This window comes from Manis pentadactyla, chromosome Y (genome assembly GCF_030020395.1).
Source record: "Manis pentadactyla isolate mManPen7 chromosome Y, mManPen7.hap1, whole genome shotgun sequence".
Classification (NCBI taxonomy): Eukaryota; Metazoa; Chordata; class Mammalia; order Pholidota; family Manidae; genus Manis; species Manis pentadactyla.
In genome coordinates, this window is record NC_080039.1 from 35,593,086 (window position 1) to 35,616,057 (window position 22,972).

The following is a 22,972-nucleotide window of genomic DNA, read 5'->3' on the forward strand; positions in this document are numbered from 1 at the left end:
TGCTGTTTTAAACTTTTAATGGAAACGCAGGAGCGGTCACCCAGATGCGACGATATATGTGGGAACGCACAACAGAAGTCCGTGTGGAACGTATATTCCCCGTCACTGAGCCGTTGCCTGGAAACACGAATTCTCTTCTCCAGAGAAGCTGAATCCGACTCAAATACGCATCCCACGGATGTTGCGTCTGACTCCGGCCTCTGTTTGTCATGGCCCACAGCACAGAGCCGGAACACCACCGGTCTATCCCCGGGACGAATTTATTACTCAGACGGTTGATGACCGCCCCACCCCGCTCCACCTAAAGCTATGTGCACGTGGCTATTTTTAATGAGCCCCAGAAGCACCGTATGTGTGATGCCGAGACGACAGATCACTGACCTCCCGGCCCTAAGGGGAAACATCCCCTCCACAACCTACATCTCGCAAAGCTGGTAACATTCCATCGTGCAGATTCCCTTCCCAGGGGCTCAAGGGCTTCACGTGGGCCCACATCCACCCAATGGCACCATAGCCCCTCACCTAATTCCAAACCTGACTCTCATGAACCCTGTGACTTTCCACAGTATGAACATCATAAACGCACCATTCAAACTTCTAAAAAATCACATTTCCCTGTCTTTAGCACAGCGATGACTGATTTAATTATAACTATGTTGGCCAGGAGCAATGACCCTGGGAGGTGTCCCAACAGACGGCATGAAGTCATGAAGTCAGGGCACTTGGAAAGACGATGCCTTCTCATGAAATGAAGCATCTAATCTCATAAACTTGAGAATTCTCCCAGAAGAGCTGAGTTGAAATGGCTTGGCGGACACAGGGACTCAACACGTTTTGCATGGAGGTAGAGATCTCTGCTGATCTCCCAGCAAAGAGCGGGCCAGGAGAACAGACCGCAACTGGTTTGCCTCAAGACAAGGAGCCTTGGCAGATTCGGTCATGGTGGGTGAGCTGTCACCCCAAATCCCTCAGAGTAACCCTGAGTGTACCCGGTAGGTACACCGATTTATAAGAGGTGACATCGCCCAAGCCAGGTAGAAACTCTCTCCCAAACATCTCTGGCATTTCCCAAATAGGGCGTCTGTGACGGGCACTCCGGAGCCCTGCTGGGTTTTGCAGAAGAGAAACAGCAGCTGTGGCGTCTCTCAAACACGCGTCACAAAGTCTAAAACTCAAAGTCACGCGCAAGATGTGTAAACGCTTATTTAAACGTCCAGAAAAGGACTTTTCATTCTGAAGGGTTCCCGAGGTACTGAATGCATATACTAGTGTTAATAGCATAGAGACAGAAGCTCTGGGGAGGACATCTGAGAGGACAGTGACACAGGATAGATACGGTAGCACCTGTCCAAGGCACCATTTCAGAGCTACTTTGCAGACCAGGGACCGTCACCAAGGGTGCACCCTGTCCCCTTGTCTGACAAGGTGGACAGAAGCACCTCTCACGAAGACTGAGAAGGCATGGGTGGCTGGGATCAGCTTCCTGGTGCATTTCTTAGGGTCTACATCGTGTTTGTGAGGCACTCGAGTTGGTCAACCATAAATAGAGGCACATCGTTGAGCAACGCTTCCCTTTGAAAGGACTAGAGGAGACAGATGTCCGTGTGCCGGGACCATGCAACGGGACGCTGTCTGACCCCGCACGACGGCACGCGTTACTGCAGAAACCGGTCCAGCTTCTCCTGGATATGGGCAAACGCATCCTTCCCCATGTAATCAATGCGTCCCTCTTCCCATTTTCTCCTTTCTTCTTCGGGATTCAGCTCCTTCACCTTTTCTTCGATGGAAATCTCGGAAATGGAGATGGCCAGGTCAACCTAGGGAACACAAACCCGCAGGAGATGGTTTCTGAAGATGCCTAAAGTGTCCATCCTGTTTAACAGCGGGGTCTACAAATGCATCTACGTTCTCAGGGACAGCACGGACCAGGAGCACTTACTTGGGAACGAAATACACACTGAAGTTAATACAATAGCCTCATAACACAATGCTTGTTGTGCCAAAGTTTTTTGGAATTTTATTAAATATAATTGTGCACGTGTCCCCTTTTCCCTAAGAAGTGTGTTCATTGGCAAACACTGAACCATTTTACACACTCATCTACATTGATGTAACACTTCCACCCACCAGAAACCTCAGCGTTTTGTTTCACCGTCTGTATCAAACTATGTGAAATGAAGAAAACATTCCCCTTGTAAACAAAGCCTGTAGTATTTTGGACTGCTTGTCAAGACTGTTTAAACAATCAACTAAACAGTCATCTTCTTGCAATGGCAGGGTTTCTACCATCTAAAGGGATGTGTATGAGAGATGATGTAAGTGTACAAATGTGTAAACACACACACACATCTTACTTTTTTCTTTGGCACTCAAGTGGGTCCACAAATATAATAAATACATTTGCTTGAATCTTGTCTTACTAAGAACTAGAAAAAGCCTTTAAAAAATATGCATATCATGTATATGGTGGTAATAATGCACACACACACACACACACACACACATGCACGCATGCACATAGACATGGTCTTGCAAAGTTGACTCAGGTATTTCCCAGACACTGTGCCTGGGTGGAAAGACACTGGACACCAGAGAGAGTTTCCATGCCACTGGGCACATAGTAGTTGCTCCTCTGATTATTTGCTACAATGGTTTTAAAGGATTTTGACCTATACGTTCTGCCTGCTGCCCGCATTTCGATATACTTAATTCACACATGCCACCTTCTTGGCCAAGGAAACTGCAAGAGTGAACACAGATCTCTTCCAGGATACCTTAGTATGCATGCCCTCTAAGAGCCCCTGCGTTTGAGCTCCCTGAGTTCCTGGGAATTAGAACTTTCTCAAATTAAAGGGGGACCCACAGTGCCCCATCCCATAAAAGCTCTCAGCACCAAATGGCACACTGACTGCATTATCCGTGACCCCAATGGAAGATAGTATCTGAGGAAATGACAAACTCACTCAATCTTACAAAAGGGTGTTATACAGAATACTGAGGAATGGTCGTTTCTGCGACCGTGGAGACGTGTGTAGAATACAGTCTTAACACACCCCAGCTAAGCAAACAAGGGATGGAGAGCCCGTTTCCTGGCTGCTCCCAAGGCCCACGTCTCTGATATGTCACCCCACCTGCCTGCACGGCTCCAGAAGGTGGGCTTGGTTTGGTGTCATCAGCCAGGAGCGGCCGGGATGTGGCCATACTTGGAAGGCTGGAGCTAATCTTTATGAGCCGGGCACTAACTACGGCTTATTCCAGACCATGCTCTGGGGTCTCATCCCCCCACCCCACCAGTTCTCCACGGTAATGAACCCACGGATGGTGCCAAACCTTCCCTGTGGCTGAGCCATCAGAGGTCGGTCTTCCCAGCTCCACTCCCACAACCACCATACACACTATTACCCATAAACAGCCAGACATCCTATTTGTAAAGCCTCAACATCATTACAGGGGCTGAAGAAGCCCACATGCGACGTGCTAACTGGCAGACAGACCTTCAGAAGAAACCCCGTCACCAAGCAGTGTAGCAGGAAGTTCAAAACAGTCCCTTGGCCTTTACTAGGTTGAAAATAAACAGCAAGAAAAAGCACCCACACTTCCTCCAGGGACACATTCTAGGGAAGGCATCATGCAAACAAAAACATGGATTATAGAGTGGTTCATAGCCCAAATCTATGCTGCTTTAAACTGAATGGTGTGTTCCCCCCAAATTCAAACCAACCTCCGACGGGATGATAGCTGGAGGTGGGGTCTTGGGGACGGGATGAGGTCATGAGGGTGGAGCCCCCATATGTGGAATGAGTGCCCTTATCAAGAGACCCTGAGGAGCTCCCTCACCCCTTCCAAGTGAGGACACAGCAAGAAGATACTGCCCATGAGCCAGACACCAAACCTGCTAGCATTTGATCTAGGAGGACTTCCAGCCTCCAGAACTCAGAAAAATACATGCCAGTTGTTAAAACCCCGCAACCTGTAGGATTCTGTCACCGCAGCCTGAGCTAACACACACCTTCTATGCCAACTTTCTCATGTTCTCATCGCCTGGCTTTAGAGCTACACTATTACTTAAAAACCACAAACTGCTACTAGATCATTGTTAGAAAGAATAAACAGCCACTGCATCCATGAAATGCATCCACAGAGGCTCAGATGAGGACGTGTAGGAGGCAGAGACAGGAACAGGACATGATTCCATTCTTAAAAGAAGCATCGCATGCTTAATTTGGATCAAACATTTCCCAGATTCCCAGACTTTCCCGGTTTTACTCTCTTCATTTGAGACAACGGATCGCTGGGCATTAAGATTCCATGCTTGCTCTACAAGGAAACAGCAAAGCCCCTCCATGCCCATTTTAACTTCTGCAGAACAGCGTTTTAGGAAAGAAAAGGGCACGGTTATCAAGGACGGGAAAGACAGTCACAGCGACTGCCCGAGGCAAACGCCAGAGAGAAGACAGATGGATCAGAGGCATGAAGAGAGGCAGGTGGGCTCTAATTTCAACAAAGCCAGGCTGCAAACTGAACTGACAGCTGGTGTGTACGCGTGTGTGGCCCCAGGGATGGTGAGAGCGTCGCTCACGAGCGCTGCGCAAGGCACATGATTAGGATACCACCTCTAAAACATCCCGAGGGCTGTGGTCCCTGCTGACATCCACAGGGGGCCACTGGATTGCTTCCGACGACGTTTCCTCCAAGGAGCCACCTTCGGGTTTATCCGCTGGCTGCTAGAAACACAACCATGTCACTGTTAGTCTGAGATGCACTTCGGAGAAATGAAGCTTTAACCAAAACGACAGAGAACTCTTTTTGCCTGGGGAAAATTAGATCACATGAACAAATTAGTGCCAGATAGCCTTTTCTGCAAAGGATGGAAAGGTGAGCTTCCCTGAGCCTTGCTTTTCTGAGCTACGCCTTCCTCCCACGAGATGAGATGCTCAAAGTTCTTAGGCAATGCACCACTGTTCATTTTTCAGAGAGAGATGCAATTACGTTATCAGAAATGTCTACAGAAGCATTTTGCTAAGATAGTCTCCTAAGGAGAGTCTGTCTGGCTTCTATCTGATGAGGCATGGATCCACAGGGGTGAATTTAGGGAGAAAAAGGGGGAGCTTGTAATCCTTCCATGCTGATATTAAACATGGGTCCAAAATCTTACCGAAAATTATTACAAAAAGAACGGTGAACGTATGCCATAGTGATGTGGTATCTCTTTCTTGACCAAGTCTTCCCAAAGCAAGACAAAAGAGAATAAATGACCCACAGGAAAACACCATGACAGAGGGGGCACAGGTGAATCTGAATAAACAACCGGGTACCTTCTGTACCCAAGTAATAAATGCACTCATCACAAGGCACCCTGTTCTGCGCTGGGAAGAACATTCAGGTACATCATGGGATGAAGGACCAAGTCTGGGTGTGTTCACTGAATTGCACAGACACAGACACACTGAGAAAACGACGAGCCCTGAGAGAGGTGGACAGATGTGGGTGGGCAGAACGAGTAGAAAGGCGGTATACTGGGGTGCTTCGGGCCTCTGCGGAGTCTGCCCTTTGTGGGGAGGGAGGGGACAATGGGTCACACACCACTCCAGGGGCCGTCACAATACCAGGCCAAGCTATCATCTGTTATAAAGAAAGCAGAAACAATTTAGGACAAGCAAGCACCCCATCCCGTTTCTCTGCCCCCATGATGCAAGCACAGCTCTCCAAGGAACAGGCGTTTCCTCTCCAAGGAAAGGATGGAGAGAGCGCTGTGCGCACCCACGCCCGTGTCTGCTGTTTCGTCCCAGGCTCACACGCAACGCCAGGTCTCCCTGCGGCAAAATGGGGCCACGTGACTGGTTATTACCCACGGCCCCAGGGAGACGAAATGTGTCATCTCCAGGCATGACTCAGAGTTCGAACAACCTATTCCAGAAGGGGTTGCACATTGGAAGGAACCCCTGCAGAGGGCAGTTCAAATGATGAACTCCATGCTCCCAAGGAAGACACATAGCCAAGTCAATTCCAGACGCACAGGAGAAACTTAATGCTTGGCGTACAAGAGTGGGCTTCAGCATGAGAGGAATTAACTCATTTTCCCTCAGGGACCCACAGCTGAGAAGGGACGCCCTAGAAGAAGGTGGGCCAGAACCATGGAAGGATCCGGCATCCCTCAATGACCGCATGGAGCATAGCACACCTCTGACACACCAGTGGAGTGCAACACACATGAGCCTAGATTTTCACCCATGTATCTGGGGGCTGTTAGTTACAAAAGCTACTTTACACGGATGAATTCAGGGTCAGGAAGCAAACCCATGAGAGGTCCCAAGACTCGTGCAAGACTACCCTAATGAGTGTCTGCCACAGAGACTGCAGAATGCGGACATATTTTCCAATCCTCACTGAAAAATGAGTAATGAACATTCCACTTATTCTTCCTAGTGACCAACAGGTACTTGCTCCTTCTCATGTCATGCAGAAAGCGCGGAGGGGATCCCAAGATAAGAAATGAACAACAGTATGGCGCCACATCAGCGTTTCCACATCACGGGAAGAAAAAATGCCCGTACAGAAAATGGGACTTTTGCAAACTGCGTTTATTTTTCTCCTTTGAAAGAAGCCATACTCGTAGCGGAACAATCCCGACAAGGATTCTTGGCTTAGAGGGAGGCAAGGCTCAAGGATGGAGAGAAGCTTAAAAGGCAGAAGAACTCTCAGCCTGAGAAGATGCACGCTAAAAGGGCATCCTGAAGTCACATTACGAAGGCAGCGGGCACACAGTAGGTGCACACTGCTCACAAACAAACCCCGAGCAGGTAAACTTAGAACAAAGGGGAAGGAAACACTCACTGCCTTGCCCCACAGCCTGTAATCTTACGAATGTCATTACCGCTGGAGGTGGCGAATGCTAAAAAGATAAATATATGAAACTGTTCAAGAACTGAAGAGGGATTTTTCCACTTTCAGCAATTGGCAGAGAGCGACTTGTTTCATAGTAGGTCTCCTGCCAAAAACAGCTAAAAAAGTGGAGCACGTGTGTGCGCGTGTGCACACACACACACACACACACACTTATTAAATGAATACATCAGGCACATACTTCCCCTCCAGGCTGTAGCCGGGAACCTCAGCACAGGTCAGCAGGACTATGATGCTGAGGATCTCACAGATGGTAACATATCCAGGGGGCACCCTCTGTACACCACAAGCGTTCAGGTGGGCAACCACCGAACGGAATATTTCCAGAAATGGCTCTGCCAAGACTTGACAAGCACCTAAACTGGCTCACCTACACTTAATGTCATCTCACACATGCAAACTAAAACCAGAAGGAGGTGCCCCACATGCTCGCGGGCCCTCTGACTGGAAGTCCCGTGCCCTGCTACGGGGGCAACTACCTGCAAATCCTTGGCAGAAATGTACTGAACAGGAAGGGTACCCACGCATACCCTTTGATCTAGCCGCCATGCCATATAACCCCCCTGGAAATGCATGTCCAGGGCAATAAAATGCACTCACAAGGTTCTTCCTGGCAGGGTTATCTGTGTCAGCTCAAACTATAAAGGTCCATCCAGAGAAACATTAATCAATAAACTGTTTTCATACAATTTCACGACATGTGGCTCATGAGAAGGAAGTACTGATTTATTTGGTAAGACAGATGTCACAAACACGTCACATGAAAGAAGCCAGACCTCACAGAACATGTCATAGGGTTCCACTCATAAAGAGCAGAAAATCACTCACAAAGAAACGTACTGGTCGAAGTCCGGATAGCGGGTCCTGGCATCTGGGAGGGGGCATGGCACCTTTGCGGGTGACTTTCTGGGTCTGGATTGGGGCTATTTGTTTTTCACTCTAAAACTCCATCAAGGTTGTCTACTTATTACGTGTGTCCCTTTTTGTAGGTACACTATCCTTCAACAGAAAGTCCTATTAAAAATAAAGATGTACGGTGTGTGAACCATAGTAAAAACAGCCGATAACTTCCAAAAACTGACGGGCATCTCTGCTCTTTCCTTGACTACATTTCTCTACCAAGGACTGCAAGACAAAACCCTCAGCTGAGAAGAGAATACATTGCAAATACATTTCCCTGATGCATTCATTTATATGGCAATATGGCAAGTAAATAGATATTCAGCTTTATTTTTCAAAAAGCAGAGACCTAGTCACAGGCATTATCATCATCATTATATGTACATCGTCATTATATGTACTATTTGGAATAAAAATCCAAGGATCAGGATCCACCTTGTCTATGTCATGAAGAATTATGTAAATAATCTTTTTCTTTTTTTTTTTTTTTTGGACTGGGGTTCTAGCTCCCCAAATTCAGGAACCCTTAGTCCATACGTCGTTGGCTGGCTAGTTATGGAGCGGTGAGGCCGTGTAGTCAATTGCAGAGACGACTGTGGTGGGTGTGAAATAAGGCAACTACTGTAGGTGCTGCAAAAGTACCCCACCTTTTAAAAATGGGAATGACCACCGTTTTTGGAGAAACACACTCATCACAAAATATTCAGGCCACAGAGATTTTTTTTCACGTGCACCATCACAGCCCACCGTGGTGAGCAATGTGCATGAGGAGAGCTGGTGAAAAGGTGCAAGGATGGTTAGAGCAGACACCCCAAAAGACTCTTCCTTGTTTGTGCTCTTTTTATGTCGTCAAGGTTTGTAATATCGAGCTGTGGGCTGCAAACCTAGCTACCCCTGGTGTTTAGGGTTCAGGGGGTGTTCATGCATTCTACTGAGTCACCACCAGCCCTTTCCCTTAGCCGCCATCCCTGAGCTCACTCCCTGACTGTCTCCTCCTCTCCAGGAACACCCAGAGGGGCTCACAGCCCTGTGCCCCTGAGCTCCTCCGTGTCTGAGACGTGGCCCTGGACACACAGGTGAGCTCGGCTGCATGTTGGGCGCCTGAGTCCCACCTTCCCATCATGATTAAACATTTCCATCAATAAGCCCGAGGCCAGCTCCCTTCGTCCTGCACGCCTTCCACTGAGGTATAAATGAAGCCCCAAGAGAGCCCACAATAAGCAAGTAAATAGTTCTTTTGAACTGGGTGTGAAGAATACTGTACCGATGAAACTGAAGGACTCTTTGCATTGTGTGCATGGTTCTGGTTCTTGTGAGGTGGGCACAGACGCAGCTGGAACCACAAGATTATAGTCGCCCAGTGGGTTTCTGCCTTAGAGTCTATGCAAAATCTCTGTTTGCACTGGAGTCCTTAATTCTGAGGACCTGGGATAATCCCACGAGCGGCCCAAGGACCTGGGATACCCACTTATTGCTGAAAGAAAGTGCTCGTCCTTGGTAATGAGACGGTGTGCACATGGTCAAGAACAGGTTATCATCCCTGATTTGAAGAAAAATCCACACATGAAAAATTCCTTTTAAAGGATTCTTATTCAGACAAAATTTGGGCCCCAGTTTGGAAACTGCTAATATGAAATGAGGAACACCATGAAATGATGGAATATGAGTAACATTCAATGACCAGGGATTCAGAAAGACGGTCTGTGTACGCATCAGGGTTTTGCAGAGAAGCAGAGCCGACAGTGTGCATACTGATTTCCAGAAACAGGCTTATTACAGGAATCAGCTCACACAACTAGGGAGGCTGAGAACTCCCACAATCTGCCGTCTACAAAGTAGAAACCAAGGACATTTGCAGACGTCACTCATTGGGAGTCCAAAGACCCAAGGCCCAGGAGGGCCAGTGTCTGAGGGCGGAAGCCGGCATGTCCTACCTCCAGAACTGAGAGCGAATTTCCCTTCCCCTGCCCTTCTGCTCTATTCAGGCCTTCCGCTGGTCAGATGTGGCCCAGCCACGCTGGGGAGGCCACCTGCTTTACTCAGGCTCCTAATTCACATGCTAGGCTTGCCCAGAAACATCCTTACAGACACACCCAGAAAGAATGTTTTCCCAGCAATCTGGACATCCCCTGACCCAGCCAACTTGACGTGCAAAATGAACCCTCATCACTGGTTTCCTGAGGGCTACTCAGGAGAGTCGAACTGCCCACTAAACATTTGGTGGGAAGGCTGATCTCTCATAAAGACCCCGTTGCGGGCGTAGGTCCTCATGGCAGAAGACGGAGCAGCCCTACATTCTCTAAGAGCTTAACTGACAGATTCTTCACATTCTTGGAACAGGCAGATGCCCTTTATTTAACTCACAAGAGGCACTTGCCAGTGGCCAGATCCAGGCAATGGGGGACTCAGACTACAGCAGGAAGAACGAAAAACTACGAGAAGCTCATTTTTCTACTACCTCTGTCTTCGCTCTACAAACCCGAGGGTTTTTCAGTTGGTTTGCATTCATGGGAAGCCACAACTTAAAAATTATTAATGCATGAAGTTGCCTGGACCTATCTATCCCATATTATACAATAAGGTGGAGGGTGCCTTCCTTAAAAACGTTTGCTAAAACTGAATCACTGGTTGTTTATGATCAACAAGAGACAGCTGTCCAAGATCAAGAGGAACTAATACAGAAAAAAAGCGACTTCAATCCAATTCCCAAATCCATCCTCAGCGATGAACTCTAAAGTCTTGCGAGAAACTAGGAGACCAAAAATGCCTTTGAATGTGACGATTTATAATGAGAAATCTCTAAACACCAGGCATTCATCCAAGTATTTTCTCAGAAATCCTAGATGGAGAAATGACAACCTCATTGAGTATTTTCTGTTTTGCAAAGGAGGTGCATTTTTGTCTTCTCTGAGGGTGGAATCCTGCAGACCCAGACGTACTTGGCATGACCGTGTGGGACATACTAATCCATTCAAGTCAGATTCAAGGCCAGGAGTCTGGCAAAACCTCTCCCAATGCAGAGCCACATGGGCTGGCAGCTGAGTTTGAGGGAGAATGAAAGCCTTGCCATTTGAACCTGAATGAACCCCAGTATCTAGAGACCAAACACCTGTTCTCCACGTATTCATTTCCTTCAGCTGCTGTAACAAATGACCACAAACTGTGTGTTCTGAAGCAATGCAGACTGATAATCTTACACTTCTGGAGGTCAGAAGTCCCACAACAGTCTCCCTGCACTAAATCAAGTTGTGGGTACGGCGGGGTCCTCCTGAAGGCTTCCGGGGAAAATGTGTGCCCTTTCCCGCTGGTCTGGAGGGTGCCTCGTGCCTGGGCTCCTGGCCACCCTCCATCTTCAAAGCCAGGGTCATCTCCTTATCTCAAGGTCCTTAATTACACTTCTAACAATCTTGTTTCTCCATCAATAACGTGGATGGGATTAGGATGTAGGATATTTTCGGGGAGAGGGACATCACTGGGTCTGCTGCCACATGTAATTGTGCAGTGATCTAACTCAACAAGGCCTGGATGCCAGTGCAAACTGAAGGGGGTCCCCACTTCATGTCCCCCACCCCCAGGAGCCCAGGAAGCAGGCTCACTGAGCTGTCCAGGAGGGAGCCGGTATCTGATTCTCTTTCACACCTGTGTGTGGGGCAGTTACTTACGTCTTCCACGTGGCATTCTTCAGGTGAGGGTGGGGCCTCCTTCTCTACCATCACCTGCTCCAAAGGACCCTCAGCAGGACGAGGCTGGCTGAACTCCGCTGCTGATTTTGCACACGTCTCCCCGGCACTGGGCACTGAATTTGCACACAGCTCTCCAGCACCGGGTGCCAAATCTGCACACGGCACCCCCACGCCACCGAGGCCCGCCTGTACAAAAAGTAGATGCTCATGATGAATCCATCGCACCTTTGTGCTGATAAAAACTCATCAAGAAACAACGTTTCCTGGGACCTAATTTCAACAGCTCTTTTGCAAGGCAGATGTACCCATATTAAATCAACTGCAGAATCTTCACTCTTTTGCACGTTCAGGGTTATCCTCCTGTATTTTAAGAATCCCTTGAGTGTTTATCCACCAGTTAAAAAAATCCTCTTCAGAAAGTTCCTCCCTTCGCCATTGCGGTGGAGGATTTAAAGTGGAAAACGTCTGCTTGAACGACGTCGTAATAAATCATCTGTAGCCACTTACTGGGAGTGGCTCTCGCTGATGGAGGTGGCTCATTTAAAATATCTATTCATGCATCAGTCCTGTAAATCACAGCACCATGTCAGCTCATTAAGCACTCACTATTAGGAGAATGCACCCCCCTACCCAAAAAAAGAACGGCTTTCTTTACGGTATCATTCTCCATGAAACACAGTATGTGGACCCGAGAGGGGTCGTATCTGAAGAAAATACACTCAGTGTTGACATGGAGAGCTTTCCCCCTGTTCTCAACTCTCGGTTTCGAAGGGAATCGTCCTCTTACCGGGTGTCGTGGAGATGCATGTTCTTGCTCATCCTGGATACTTTTGAAGAGAGGCAGAATGCCATGGTGGTAGATTTCCCACCAGAGGCTGAGAAAGGGCAGCTGGTGCTCGTGGACCAACCCATAGCCCTCCTCCAAAACCGAGCCAGTCTGGGGATTGTACTTGTACTTCCAAGGTTTCATGGACCCCAAAAAGTGCACTACCTTTGCGCTAGAACCGAATCTGAGAAGGAAACACAAAGGATTCCTCTTTCCCCTTGGAAGTGGTCAGACACACACAGAAACATCCAACTGAGACTCATCACAGACAAGCAGCAGGTAAAGACTAGTCAAGTGGGTTACTGACCATCAGGTAACTATTACTCCCTTGACTTGCAGTTATTTTGGTTAAACGGAATTGTTTAAACAATCCAGGTTTGCAGGGTTTCATTTTCTGTCTACCAAGAACCATAATCATAACCCATTGTGATATTCCCCCAAACAGTAAGAACAAATCAGGACTCTTATAAAAACAGGCAGGACAGGAGCCCATATCATCTCCTTAAAATGATAGAAACCCAAAAAATAGGTATTATAGTAGATACTGCAAACCAGAGAACTGGCTTCTTTTACCAGATTGTGGCTTTTCACTTCTCAACATCTTACTTTCCATTATCACCACTCCTGCCACCTATAAACCTTTACTCAGATTTTTTTTCAGTATTTCCCGCCCATGAAACTTAAAAAGCACATTCACGCTGTATATCTATCTTCTGCATGAACCTCTGTGGCTTATACATTAAGAAGGATATGTTATTTTCACTCCCCAGAAACCAAATTCTGCCTCCTTTGGGGCAATACGACCCCTGTTAAAAATGCATGCTCTTGACGTCTTCACTCCCTAGATTCTTCTCAGATTTTCTATTTTCATTTATAACATCACCAACAGCAACGGATCACAAACATTTTAGTCCTAAAACCTCTCAACATTCTCAGAACTCACAGAGAGCCCAGGGCTCAGTTCCTGTCGATTTGGTCTGTACATGCAGACCACGGCAGGAATTCAAACAGAGATTAGAAAATGTGCACAGCGACTCACTAAAAAAAATTAAGCCATTATGTTAACATTAATTCCATATTTTTTTCATGAAAAATAACAGTATTTTTCCCAAAAAAAAATGGGAAAAGAGTGTCATTGTCCATCCTGAGAGAGACAGCTGTCCCTCACAACTATCTGCATAACATATACATCATTTGATAATGTCCTGGAATTTCTGTAAAATGCCTTTGTGCTCTTACCAGAAAATGAGAGTGAACACAGAAAATAGCACCTTAAAGTTATTTTTTTAAGTCATTTTGACTGTGTACACACTTGAAAGTGATACAGGAACCCCTGGGGGTTCCCCAGACCACACGTTGGAAACCACCACCATTAAGACTAGCTGCCTAGACTACCCATAATTCAAAGCAAACACGGGATGATCTCATTTTTTGGTTTTTTTCCCAAACTTACTGTTTGAAAGCGGGGCTGTAGGTGTACGCCGTGTTACTGCTCAAGTTATAGATGAATGGCAGGTGTTTGTGGATATCTGACGTTGACCAGCTACTGAAGAAACTATTCAGTAAGCCTTGATCTGCCCCTAAATAATTAACAAACACCCAAAGGGTTAATCAAGTGCAGTGCAAGATGTGTTTGAAGGGTCTGAGATAGATATTTCCATATAAGATCACAAATTACATTTCTCCTCTCTGTACACAAAAACATTATCATCTCAAAAGTGACTAATAACCCACACCATGAGTTTAAAAAGCACATATTCTCCCCAAAATTCTCCAGCAGTAACCCAAACAATTAATAATAAAACCACATATGGTCTTCAAAATTTCCCACTCCCCCTCTGGTGAAATCTCTTGGGCAGCAACAATGACTTTTGAACCATTTTTGCCAGGTTCTTTAACTCCTCGCCCTTTTACCCAATTCTTCATGGATCTGGTATTGCCTTTTGCATCCTACAAATTCTAGCACTTTCCCCATCTATGAATGCCCCATTTGGGCAAATATTTGGCTCCTGGTTGGCTCACTTTAATTCTTCCCTTTGTTCTGATTGGCCAATGAGGGTGTGCATCTGATTTTGTAAATAAAGTTTCATCGAAACACAGTCCTTGTTCATTTTTTACATCCTGACATTGGCTGTTTTCACTTTACAATGTGCAACAGAGACCCAGTGGCCCAGGATGCTGAAATATTTATTATCTGGGTTAGAGAAAGGTTTGCCTATTCCTTCAGGGTGATCAGGATTGCAGGGGTCGTTTTTTTCTACCCATTGACGATATTTTCAACGGTTCCCTCTGTTACACACTTACTTACTAACTTGTTCATTCATTCCTGTCGCCCTGCCTCACCTTACCCCTCCGTCCCCATCGCTGACTTGGAGTCACCATTCACAGACACGGGGGAAATGAGGACGAGGCAGGGGCCTGGGTACTGGGAACAGCCCCGTTCTCTTTTGCTGATTCCCAGCTTCCCCTCACCTACCATCAAAGCTGCCGTGGTCGGTGGCATGCCGCAGCAGGAGGCCATGTGTCTCAAGGGACGGTTGGAAGACAAACACACCACTATTGAAGCAATCCGGCCATCCGGGATCCGGGGCTGCCGAAAACTCTCCCCTATCAAACAGCTCATCGATATTGGCCAGCACCTAAACAGAGCACAGGGGGGTCCTGGGACAATGCTCACCTTTGTATGCATGGGAGACGTGTACAAGATTCAGCACAGACCACACGATGGCCTGATGGGTGACCTGGGACCAATTTTCCAAGCGCCTTTTCTTTTAGGCTTATGTTCAAGCATGCGTGAGAAGGTGCTCTGATTTATTTCAAGTGATTGAATTAACACTGTCTCAAAGACTAGATTATCTTCTCTTAAGGTTTGTAAGATCCTGCATGGAACTTCCTTCATTGTATATCCTTTAGTCTAGCAAATGTGATCAATGAACTATGGAAATCCATAAACAGAGAGGTTTGAGGGTCAATATAATGGAATCGGTAGTCTTCCCGAGCTTGACTACTCACTGCAGGGCCCTCCAACACCTATTGGCTTTCTAAATCATGCTCTGTTTGGAAGAAGAGAAACATTACTCTGATTACATGATTGCTCATATTTTCCTCTGCATCTCTCCATCTTCCTATAGAGAGGCTTTTGCACAGTCAGGACCATCTGGAATGGATCGTTCATGCTCTAATTTCATTTTACATTTTGACTTTCCGATGGCTGTTTGTGGAACGGGCCATCGTGGGCTCCTATTCTGCAAGTCACTGCCCCAAAGGACAGTTGGGGGATACCACACCTTCAGAAGCCAGGTGTACCAGTCCCATCAGGACTATATAATTCAATATACAATTAAGGCAACATTTTTTTCTAATCACTCTATTTTGCGTAGATGAAAGGGTGTGACTATAAAGCCTTTCTGGGAGAGAAACAAGCCTTCATATTTATTTCTGCGAGTCCTCAGCAGGGTCTAGAGCAATGCTAGTGGGATGCCATTCCTGAGTCTGACAGGCTGAAGGTTGACGTTGGCGACAGAGATGCATGTCACGCGTGGGACTCTACCAGCAAGAGCTAGCAGGCTGCTTAAGGAGGGTGAGGCATGGTCTTTGAGGAGTTCCTTATCAAGCAGAGGGTCTGGTCCTCACCATCACCCTGTACTCACCAGAGTGTCTGCATCCAGGAAGACACACTTGCTATAATGGGTGAGGGTCCAACAGTGAAGTTTGGTCAGGGTGACTCCAAGCTCAGGTCTCCTCAGAAAGGCCAAGTGGATGTAGTCTGCACTCTCTATCAGGTTCACCTCAATTACTTCATCAAACACCTTCGAGAGGATAACCCTGCAGAAGACATATGCCCAACGAGAACACGAGAACATTCAACAGAGAACGCGCCACCCCTTCAAGAGGACACCCCTTTCCTGCTCATGGAATACGGATCCAAATCCCCATTAAGCTCATTATAGTTTCATGTCCAGGCTTCATTTTTTCTGTGTGCTTTGCACACCCTTCACCCATGCTCAAAACTCATGTGAACTCAAGAAGCATGACATACTGAGCAGTCTTAAGGTAGACTGATTTGCATCATCTCTTAGGAAAGTATTTTCTATTTGCAAACTACATGGGCAGTGAGGACTGAACATGGGTCAGGTGGGAACTCATAGACGTCCACTTAATTCCTATTGATTTTTACTTTGTGTATTCAAAACATACATTGTTAGTTGCGTACAAGTTTGAGACTCACATTTTGAAAGATTAATAACCCTTGGGTCAAAATGAAATGCACCTCTGCTCCGTTTCAGTTTTTTAATTTTTATTGTTGGTCAAATTCTACTTCATCATAGCCTGCCTGGCATTATCTTGCTATGCCAGAAAATTAAGAAGGTGCTAGAAAAAGGATGAGGACATATCAAAAGGGTACAGGGAACCAACCAGAAGGGGCTTCCAGTGGCAAAGCTCAAGCAATTTGTGCAAGAAAACTAGTAAACTCAAAGCATAAAATGAATATTTATGGGTCCATATTAATATAATGGAATAAATAAGTAAATGGGGAAAAAGGAACACCTCTCCCTTACAGAAGAATTCCAAGTCATAAATGTAGAAATAATGAGGGAAATAGCAAATCACCATTAGGCAAATACCACTAACTGTTGCAGTCAAGATTCACCAATAGATGCTAAAATCAACGGGTAAAGGTTCTGAGGAGAAACAGCATGTTTTTGTAGTCTCAAAGTGTCTCCCCCAAGATATTCATCAGGTACAAACACAAAAAATTCTACCTTTCCAGTGACGAATTCCCATAGATAACACCTTATTCGACCGAGCAAGGTTAAGGTCACCAATAACAACACAGAAACGGGACTTCCTCCCTGAGAACATGTACTGAAAAAGGTTCACCACTCCTGAGGATTTTTCTTTTTTGCCAAAAATACATAGCCTCAATATAATCATGAGAAAACACTGGACAAATCCAAGTTGAAAGTCATTCTATGAAACAACTGACCAGTATGTTTTGAAAATGTCAAGGTCATGACACCTAAGGAAAGAAGGAAGAATTTTCATTGATTAAGCAACTACAGTCGTCATGACAACCATTGGAATGTGGGGTCCTGGACTGGATGGAATCATACAATATCACATGCATCCTTTAATCCTTTATTCTCAACACTTTTGCAGTTGTTTAAGCTGTTTTTGGATTTTATGTTTATTTTCCCATGGCGAAAGTCTCTCTCAAGAGGAATTTTTAATGTACGATCATTGATACATTTCAATGGAATCCCTCACCGTTATTTTCTTTCTTACATTTGTCATGCTTTCTTCTGCTTTGTAATCCTTTCCCACCTTCCATTGCATGGATTAGATTTTTTTCTATTCCATGCATTTTCCATGAATGCACAATTTTGAAAGCTGTGCATATCCTTTCCAGTCTTCTGGTGGTAACCATCCTTAAACTGTCAACACACATATTTGAACTTATTTTCTATCAAATACAAAGATAGTGATCATCTTTATCTTCACTCCAAAGAAGACAGGAACATCACCGTACGTCCCCTTCTCTCCCATACCCACCTCTCATGTCAAGTGGTATTTCCAGATTACTTTCACAATTATGCACCAATGCATTTACAATTAAGTCTAACGTTCACTTATTTATTTGTTTAGTGCTGATTCTTGTACACAAGTTCTTTCTTGGAAGCATATTTCATTTTGCTTGCATACATCCTCAAGTAATTTTTTCTTTAAGGTCCTTAGCAGGTAATACTTTTGAGTTTTTGCATATTTAAAACGTCTTTAGTTTGCTTTCAAATTACATTCATCTGGCCAAATACAGAAATCTCATTTCTAAATTAGTTTGCCTCAGAACTTTGGGGCATCAATGATCGCAACCAGACTGGTAATAAAATGCATGTAGGATGTTTTCTTCATTTTTGGTGCTTTGAAATACTACCTCTTTGTATCAATGCTCCTGTTTCCTTCATTCATTCTGCTCAACACTCAAGGGATCCACTCCAACTGAAACCCATTCTCAGAGCTGAAATATGAATGAGTCATTTCCTCTAATCCACTGTTTTATTCCTTTTGACGTTCCTATTATAAGGCAGGTGTTGCAGCTTCTGGGCCCATCTTTTCAATCCTTTAGTAGCTTTTTGACTTGTACTCTACAATTATTTGTGCCTTTAGGAAGTACTATTCATCACTAGCTTCTCCCGCTATCTACCCAGTTATTTCCAGAATTTATGGCATCCTTGTGGTCGTATAAAAACTGGGGCAGCGGAGGTGGAGGGCAAGAGAAATTTCACTCTGTGTTGCTACAAATAGCCCTGTGATTCACAGCCTTAAATCCTTTTGTTCAGCCCTGCTTGCTCCCCTAAAATAAACTCCTGGAAGTAGATTTAACTTTCACAAATACAATTTGTTTGACACTAAGAGCATAAGCTGGTAGACTGGCTTCTCTGCAGAAGGATTACCACAGTCTAGAAGAGTGGTGGTCTCCCAACACCCAAGCCCCTGGTCATTTCTGGTGATGGGTCGCTGCTTATCTTCTGCATGACCGCACCATCGGTCATGGCTCCTCAACCCTCCCCTGGACTACCACGTATGTACCGGGTCCTCTAAAATCTCAATTAGCTCTACGGCAGTGAACCTGGCCCATATGATAGGTCCTGAATGCTTCAAAGTTCATCTCACACAGATTGAAAGGCCGAAGAAAATTATCGGTGACAGCCTGTCCTGACCTTGAGTAGACAGGCATCGAAGGAGAGACTTGTATGTTTTTTTCTGGGGTAGTTTTGGCTTTATTGGGACGGTTGTATGAAAAAAAATATATAACTTCCCTACTCGTCATCACTGAGGGGGGATGGATGGGTCGGTAGAAGACCGCAGAAGGGTCCCCCCAGGGATGTATGTGTACCCACAGGGTCAGCTTTCCCAGCTCGGGATCTGCTGGAGTTTCTGGTCTCACTCTGAAGGCCAGTGGCCCGGACAAAGGGGAAGATGCACTCCAGCTAAATGTGTTTTCTTCTTTTATTTCTCTTTGGGACCAGAAGCACATGTGTGTCAGACAAAAGGAGATACATGTTAAGTATCAATTAGTTGGAGATACTTTTAAGACAATGGGTCATAACCAATGTAGCTGGAGTCTAAGCACATCCCTTGACGTCAGTCAACAAGGTGTGCCCCCAAAACACTAATATTTGAGAAGATATTTGCCAGCCTAACTGGTCATAAATAGTATGGAATAAGTGTTTACTTTTTTTTGTGTTTTTACCACTGTTGTATTCGTCTGTCCATCTATGTTTGGTTTTGTAAGAGTTCTTTGAATATGATATGAACAACCCCCTCCCCATGATAAATGTTGGGGATGAGTTCCCTAGTTTCTTTGCTTTACCGTCTGCTTTTATATAAACCGTTCCTGACCTACGGCATGGTGGGATGCTTTAATTTAAGATGGGCTGTCCAGGGTTCAGATGAACAAAGCATATCCTTCTTTGTCAGTGTCTGGAGACGTCTGTCATTATCACAACTGCAAGGAGGGTTGAGGGGTACTGATCCTACTGGCATCTGGGGGTGGAGACCAGGGAGGCTGCTTAACACCCCAGGGTGCACAGGATGCCCACCCCACAGCCATCCAGCCCCAGATGTCAGCAGTGCTGAGGTTGAGCAGCCCTGATCAATTATTGACTCCTAAGACTTTTTGGTGTTTTAATATTTCACACCTTTACATTTATAACCTCTCTGGAATTCATTTTGGTAGATGTTCAACTTTTATATTAAAATGATCATATCACTGACTTGGCATTTATTTATTTACTATAGGATGAGAGTTGTCCTAAAGTTGTGGATATTCTGTGCTTGCGGGGGGGAGGTTTTCTCATTTATACATAAACACATTCAAACCTGAAAATCCAGTTTGGGTACCAAGATAACAACAGGGTCTTAAAGCAAATTAACATTCATTTTTTTTTTCCCTAGGCTCTGAAATATTTCTTATCATATGGAAATGAAGTCACTGTGGCCAATCTAATAGAACTTCCCTTATAAGTGCCCAGACTCAGGAACAGATAAGACTTTGACAACATTCTCAGCTCCTCCGGTGGGAACGCAACTCATCAGCAGAACATTTCTACTTGTTCTGATGTCAACGTGGGTCATATGAATTTCTCGAGAAGGATCAAGTGTTCCATCAATACTTTCCATATTGTTAGAGAAGCATCCTATATACTATTTGCTTTTAAATTTAAATTGCATCCAAGTGGCTACCTTTTTCATTTTCCTTGTGTACAGCTGTCGTTTTACTTATCAAAGGTTTATTCTTAAATAATCCATCTCTGGAATGTCTTGTTCTCAATGATTAGTTTTTGGTTCTTTCCTTTGTGAATTTCTTCCTTCTGTCTGCCTTATGTATTTTTTTGTTTGTTTGTTTTAATTTAAACATTTTGAACTGGATAATTTCTTTACTGACTTTCATTTTTCTTTCCCGCATCACTCTAGTTGGGTTCCCTTGGGATTTTACAGGTTCCGGTCATATTGTGATTTTTAAATAGCACGTAATTCACGCTTTCATTCATTCACTTATCAAGTAATGTAGGGGGACAATCTCTGATTCACAATGTCCGAGGAGGCCACTGTTTTTTGTATTTTGTTGTTTTTAGTTTTAGTTTTGTTATTCACGTCCAGGTTTATTACATTGTAATCAAAGAATATGCCACTCAATTTCTGCTGCAAGTAATATATTTAATGTCTCCTTGTACCATTAGCATAAAATCAATTTTTCTAAGTGATCCACAGTTGATGAGAGAAAATATATTATTCTTCTCAGAGTCACATCGAAATCTTTACCGGGACAGCTTTACAAATTTTCTTCAACACATATATTTATGTTTTGTTTTTCGGTGTGCGTGTTTTCTCATTCTTCCTGAAACCCATTTTCTCTGGTATTTCTTCAACTCAGGAAATTTCCTTCAAATACATCTTTGTTTTTGACATAATGTCATTTGCTCGGAGCTTTTCATCATTTACATTTCTGTTTCAGAGCTTCCTTCACCATAAACTTCTCCTCAAATACTGGAAAGTACCTTATATTTTCCATCTGACAAGGATCCTATAATTATTTATTTATAATAATTCTATATTGATAAAAATCATTTATATGACATCTTTTTTTTTTAAATCTCTATCATAATTTTTCATTTAGACATTTGCTTTGCATCAAAAAATTATGTAATCACTTCATATTTTATTATATTCTATTATAATATTCTATTATAAAATCCACAGGGCAGATTTTAAGTTTCTCTAAAAGGCTTAATTATTAATCAGTTTGGTTTTCACTTTCTCATACCGTTGCCGCGTCTCATTCCATTTCTATTTCACACTGCCGACCATCTGCAGCTCCGTCTGCTGTCCTATCTCACTTTTTATCCACAAATCCAAGGCACTGACTCTTTTTCACAAATACGCTCTTTCCAAGAACTGGAGGGGAATGATGCTACCTGAACTTGGACACTGTGTCTGCAGGCTCCCTGCTCATTTTTATTTTTCTGTGCATTTACCCTAAACCAGAAATAGGGTCCCCCCCACCACACGGTTCTTCAGGAGTAGGTTCTGGTTCTCCCAGAAACTGCCTAGTTGGGACCAGAATTCCCCTTAGAAATCACAGCCCTGCGAGCTGGCCACGGCACCCTGACACCCTCATTTCATGATTCAGCAAAGGCAAGGGCAGGAAGCCCCTCCAGGTGAATTCCCCTGTCTTCCCACTGACCTTGGACCAAGTCACATTCTCTTCTCATGGGACGTAGGGGACACAGTGGGGCACTGGGGACAAGAAATTCCAGGGCAAGCCAGGTTCTGAGCTTGGCTACATTGTACTTAACATGCATTCAAAGAACCACAGAATCCCCCCCCGCCAGGACCCCCCAGGCCAGCCACGAACACCTCGGCACATCTTCACAGGGAAATATGCAACTGAGGGACAGACACTCGAGGAAGCAGAAAGCCACTTGACACACACTGGAAGACCCTACAGAGCCAGGCGTGAGGTCCTATGCCTTTCAGCCTGACACCCTTAACTTAGGTTATAATAGTTGCTTTTCCAAGTTAGCTCCTACCCCTGAAAATTAACTTCTGAATTTTTGCAGTGGACACAATGAGCAGGAACCGTACACAATATTTGTAAGTATTCTGAAGTCCCTCACGCCTGGTGACAGATTTCCCTATGTCAGTAATGACTGCACAGTATAGGTGTTTCTATCACAAGAGGAACCCCTGGGGTACATGGACATCTTACCTGAGCAGGCTGGACACCTGAGGGGTAATCAGCACCACCAGCTTTCGGGTGGCCGTATGGTTCCTGAGTGACTGCCCCAGGACCAGGGCCCCCTGGCAGTAGACGTCATTGGTGGCCAGTGTGACAAACGCTTGGTCAGACACTGTAGATAGAGAGACACCACCATGGTTACACTCCTGACTCACGCTTACAATTTCCCGCAATACCACGCAAATGCATAGCCAAGATGCCCTAATTTCTTTTGCATTCAAGTCTTCAAAACGCACTCCAAATATTCGAATCGCAGGTGGAAAGACAGCAAGTGGTGGAGGGATTGTACGAATTACAAAGAAGATGCTCTCCTAAGCTGAGCAATATGGTGCTCTACGGGGAAGCAGCCAAGCCTGTTAA

At 45.1% G+C, this 22,972-nt stretch overlaps 1 protein-coding gene across 5 annotated transcripts in view; it reads right to left on the reverse strand.

The window, feature by feature from the left end:
• Window positions 1-22,972, reverse strand: part of LOC130678890 (glycogenin-2-like) — a 26,835-nt gene continuing 3,863 nt past the window's right edge. For 2 of the 5 annotated variants that reach the window (XM_057496223.1, XM_057496224.1), the window contains exons 2-10: window positions 22,583-22,724; window positions 15,963-16,137; window positions 14,789-14,951; window positions 13,766-13,892; window positions 12,274-12,496; window positions 11,466-11,672; window positions 5,518-5,622; window positions 4,614-4,724; window positions 1-1,817 (exon numbers count right to left, since the gene is read on the reverse strand). In XM_057496223.1, the coding sequence (XP_057352206.1) occupies window positions 1,656-1,817; window positions 4,614-4,724; window positions 5,518-5,622; window positions 11,466-11,672; window positions 12,274-12,496; window positions 13,766-13,892; window positions 14,789-14,951; window positions 15,963-16,137; window positions 22,583-22,724 (1,415 nt within the window). In that variant the 3' untranslated portion in view covers window positions 1-1,655. The remainder of the gene's footprint in view (window positions 1,818-4,613; window positions 4,725-5,517; window positions 5,623-11,465; window positions 11,673-12,273; window positions 12,497-13,765; window positions 13,893-14,788; window positions 14,952-15,962; window positions 16,138-22,582; window positions 22,725-22,972) is intronic. The other 3 variants (XM_057496226.1, XM_057496225.1, XM_057496227.1) reach the window with 3 other exon arrangements.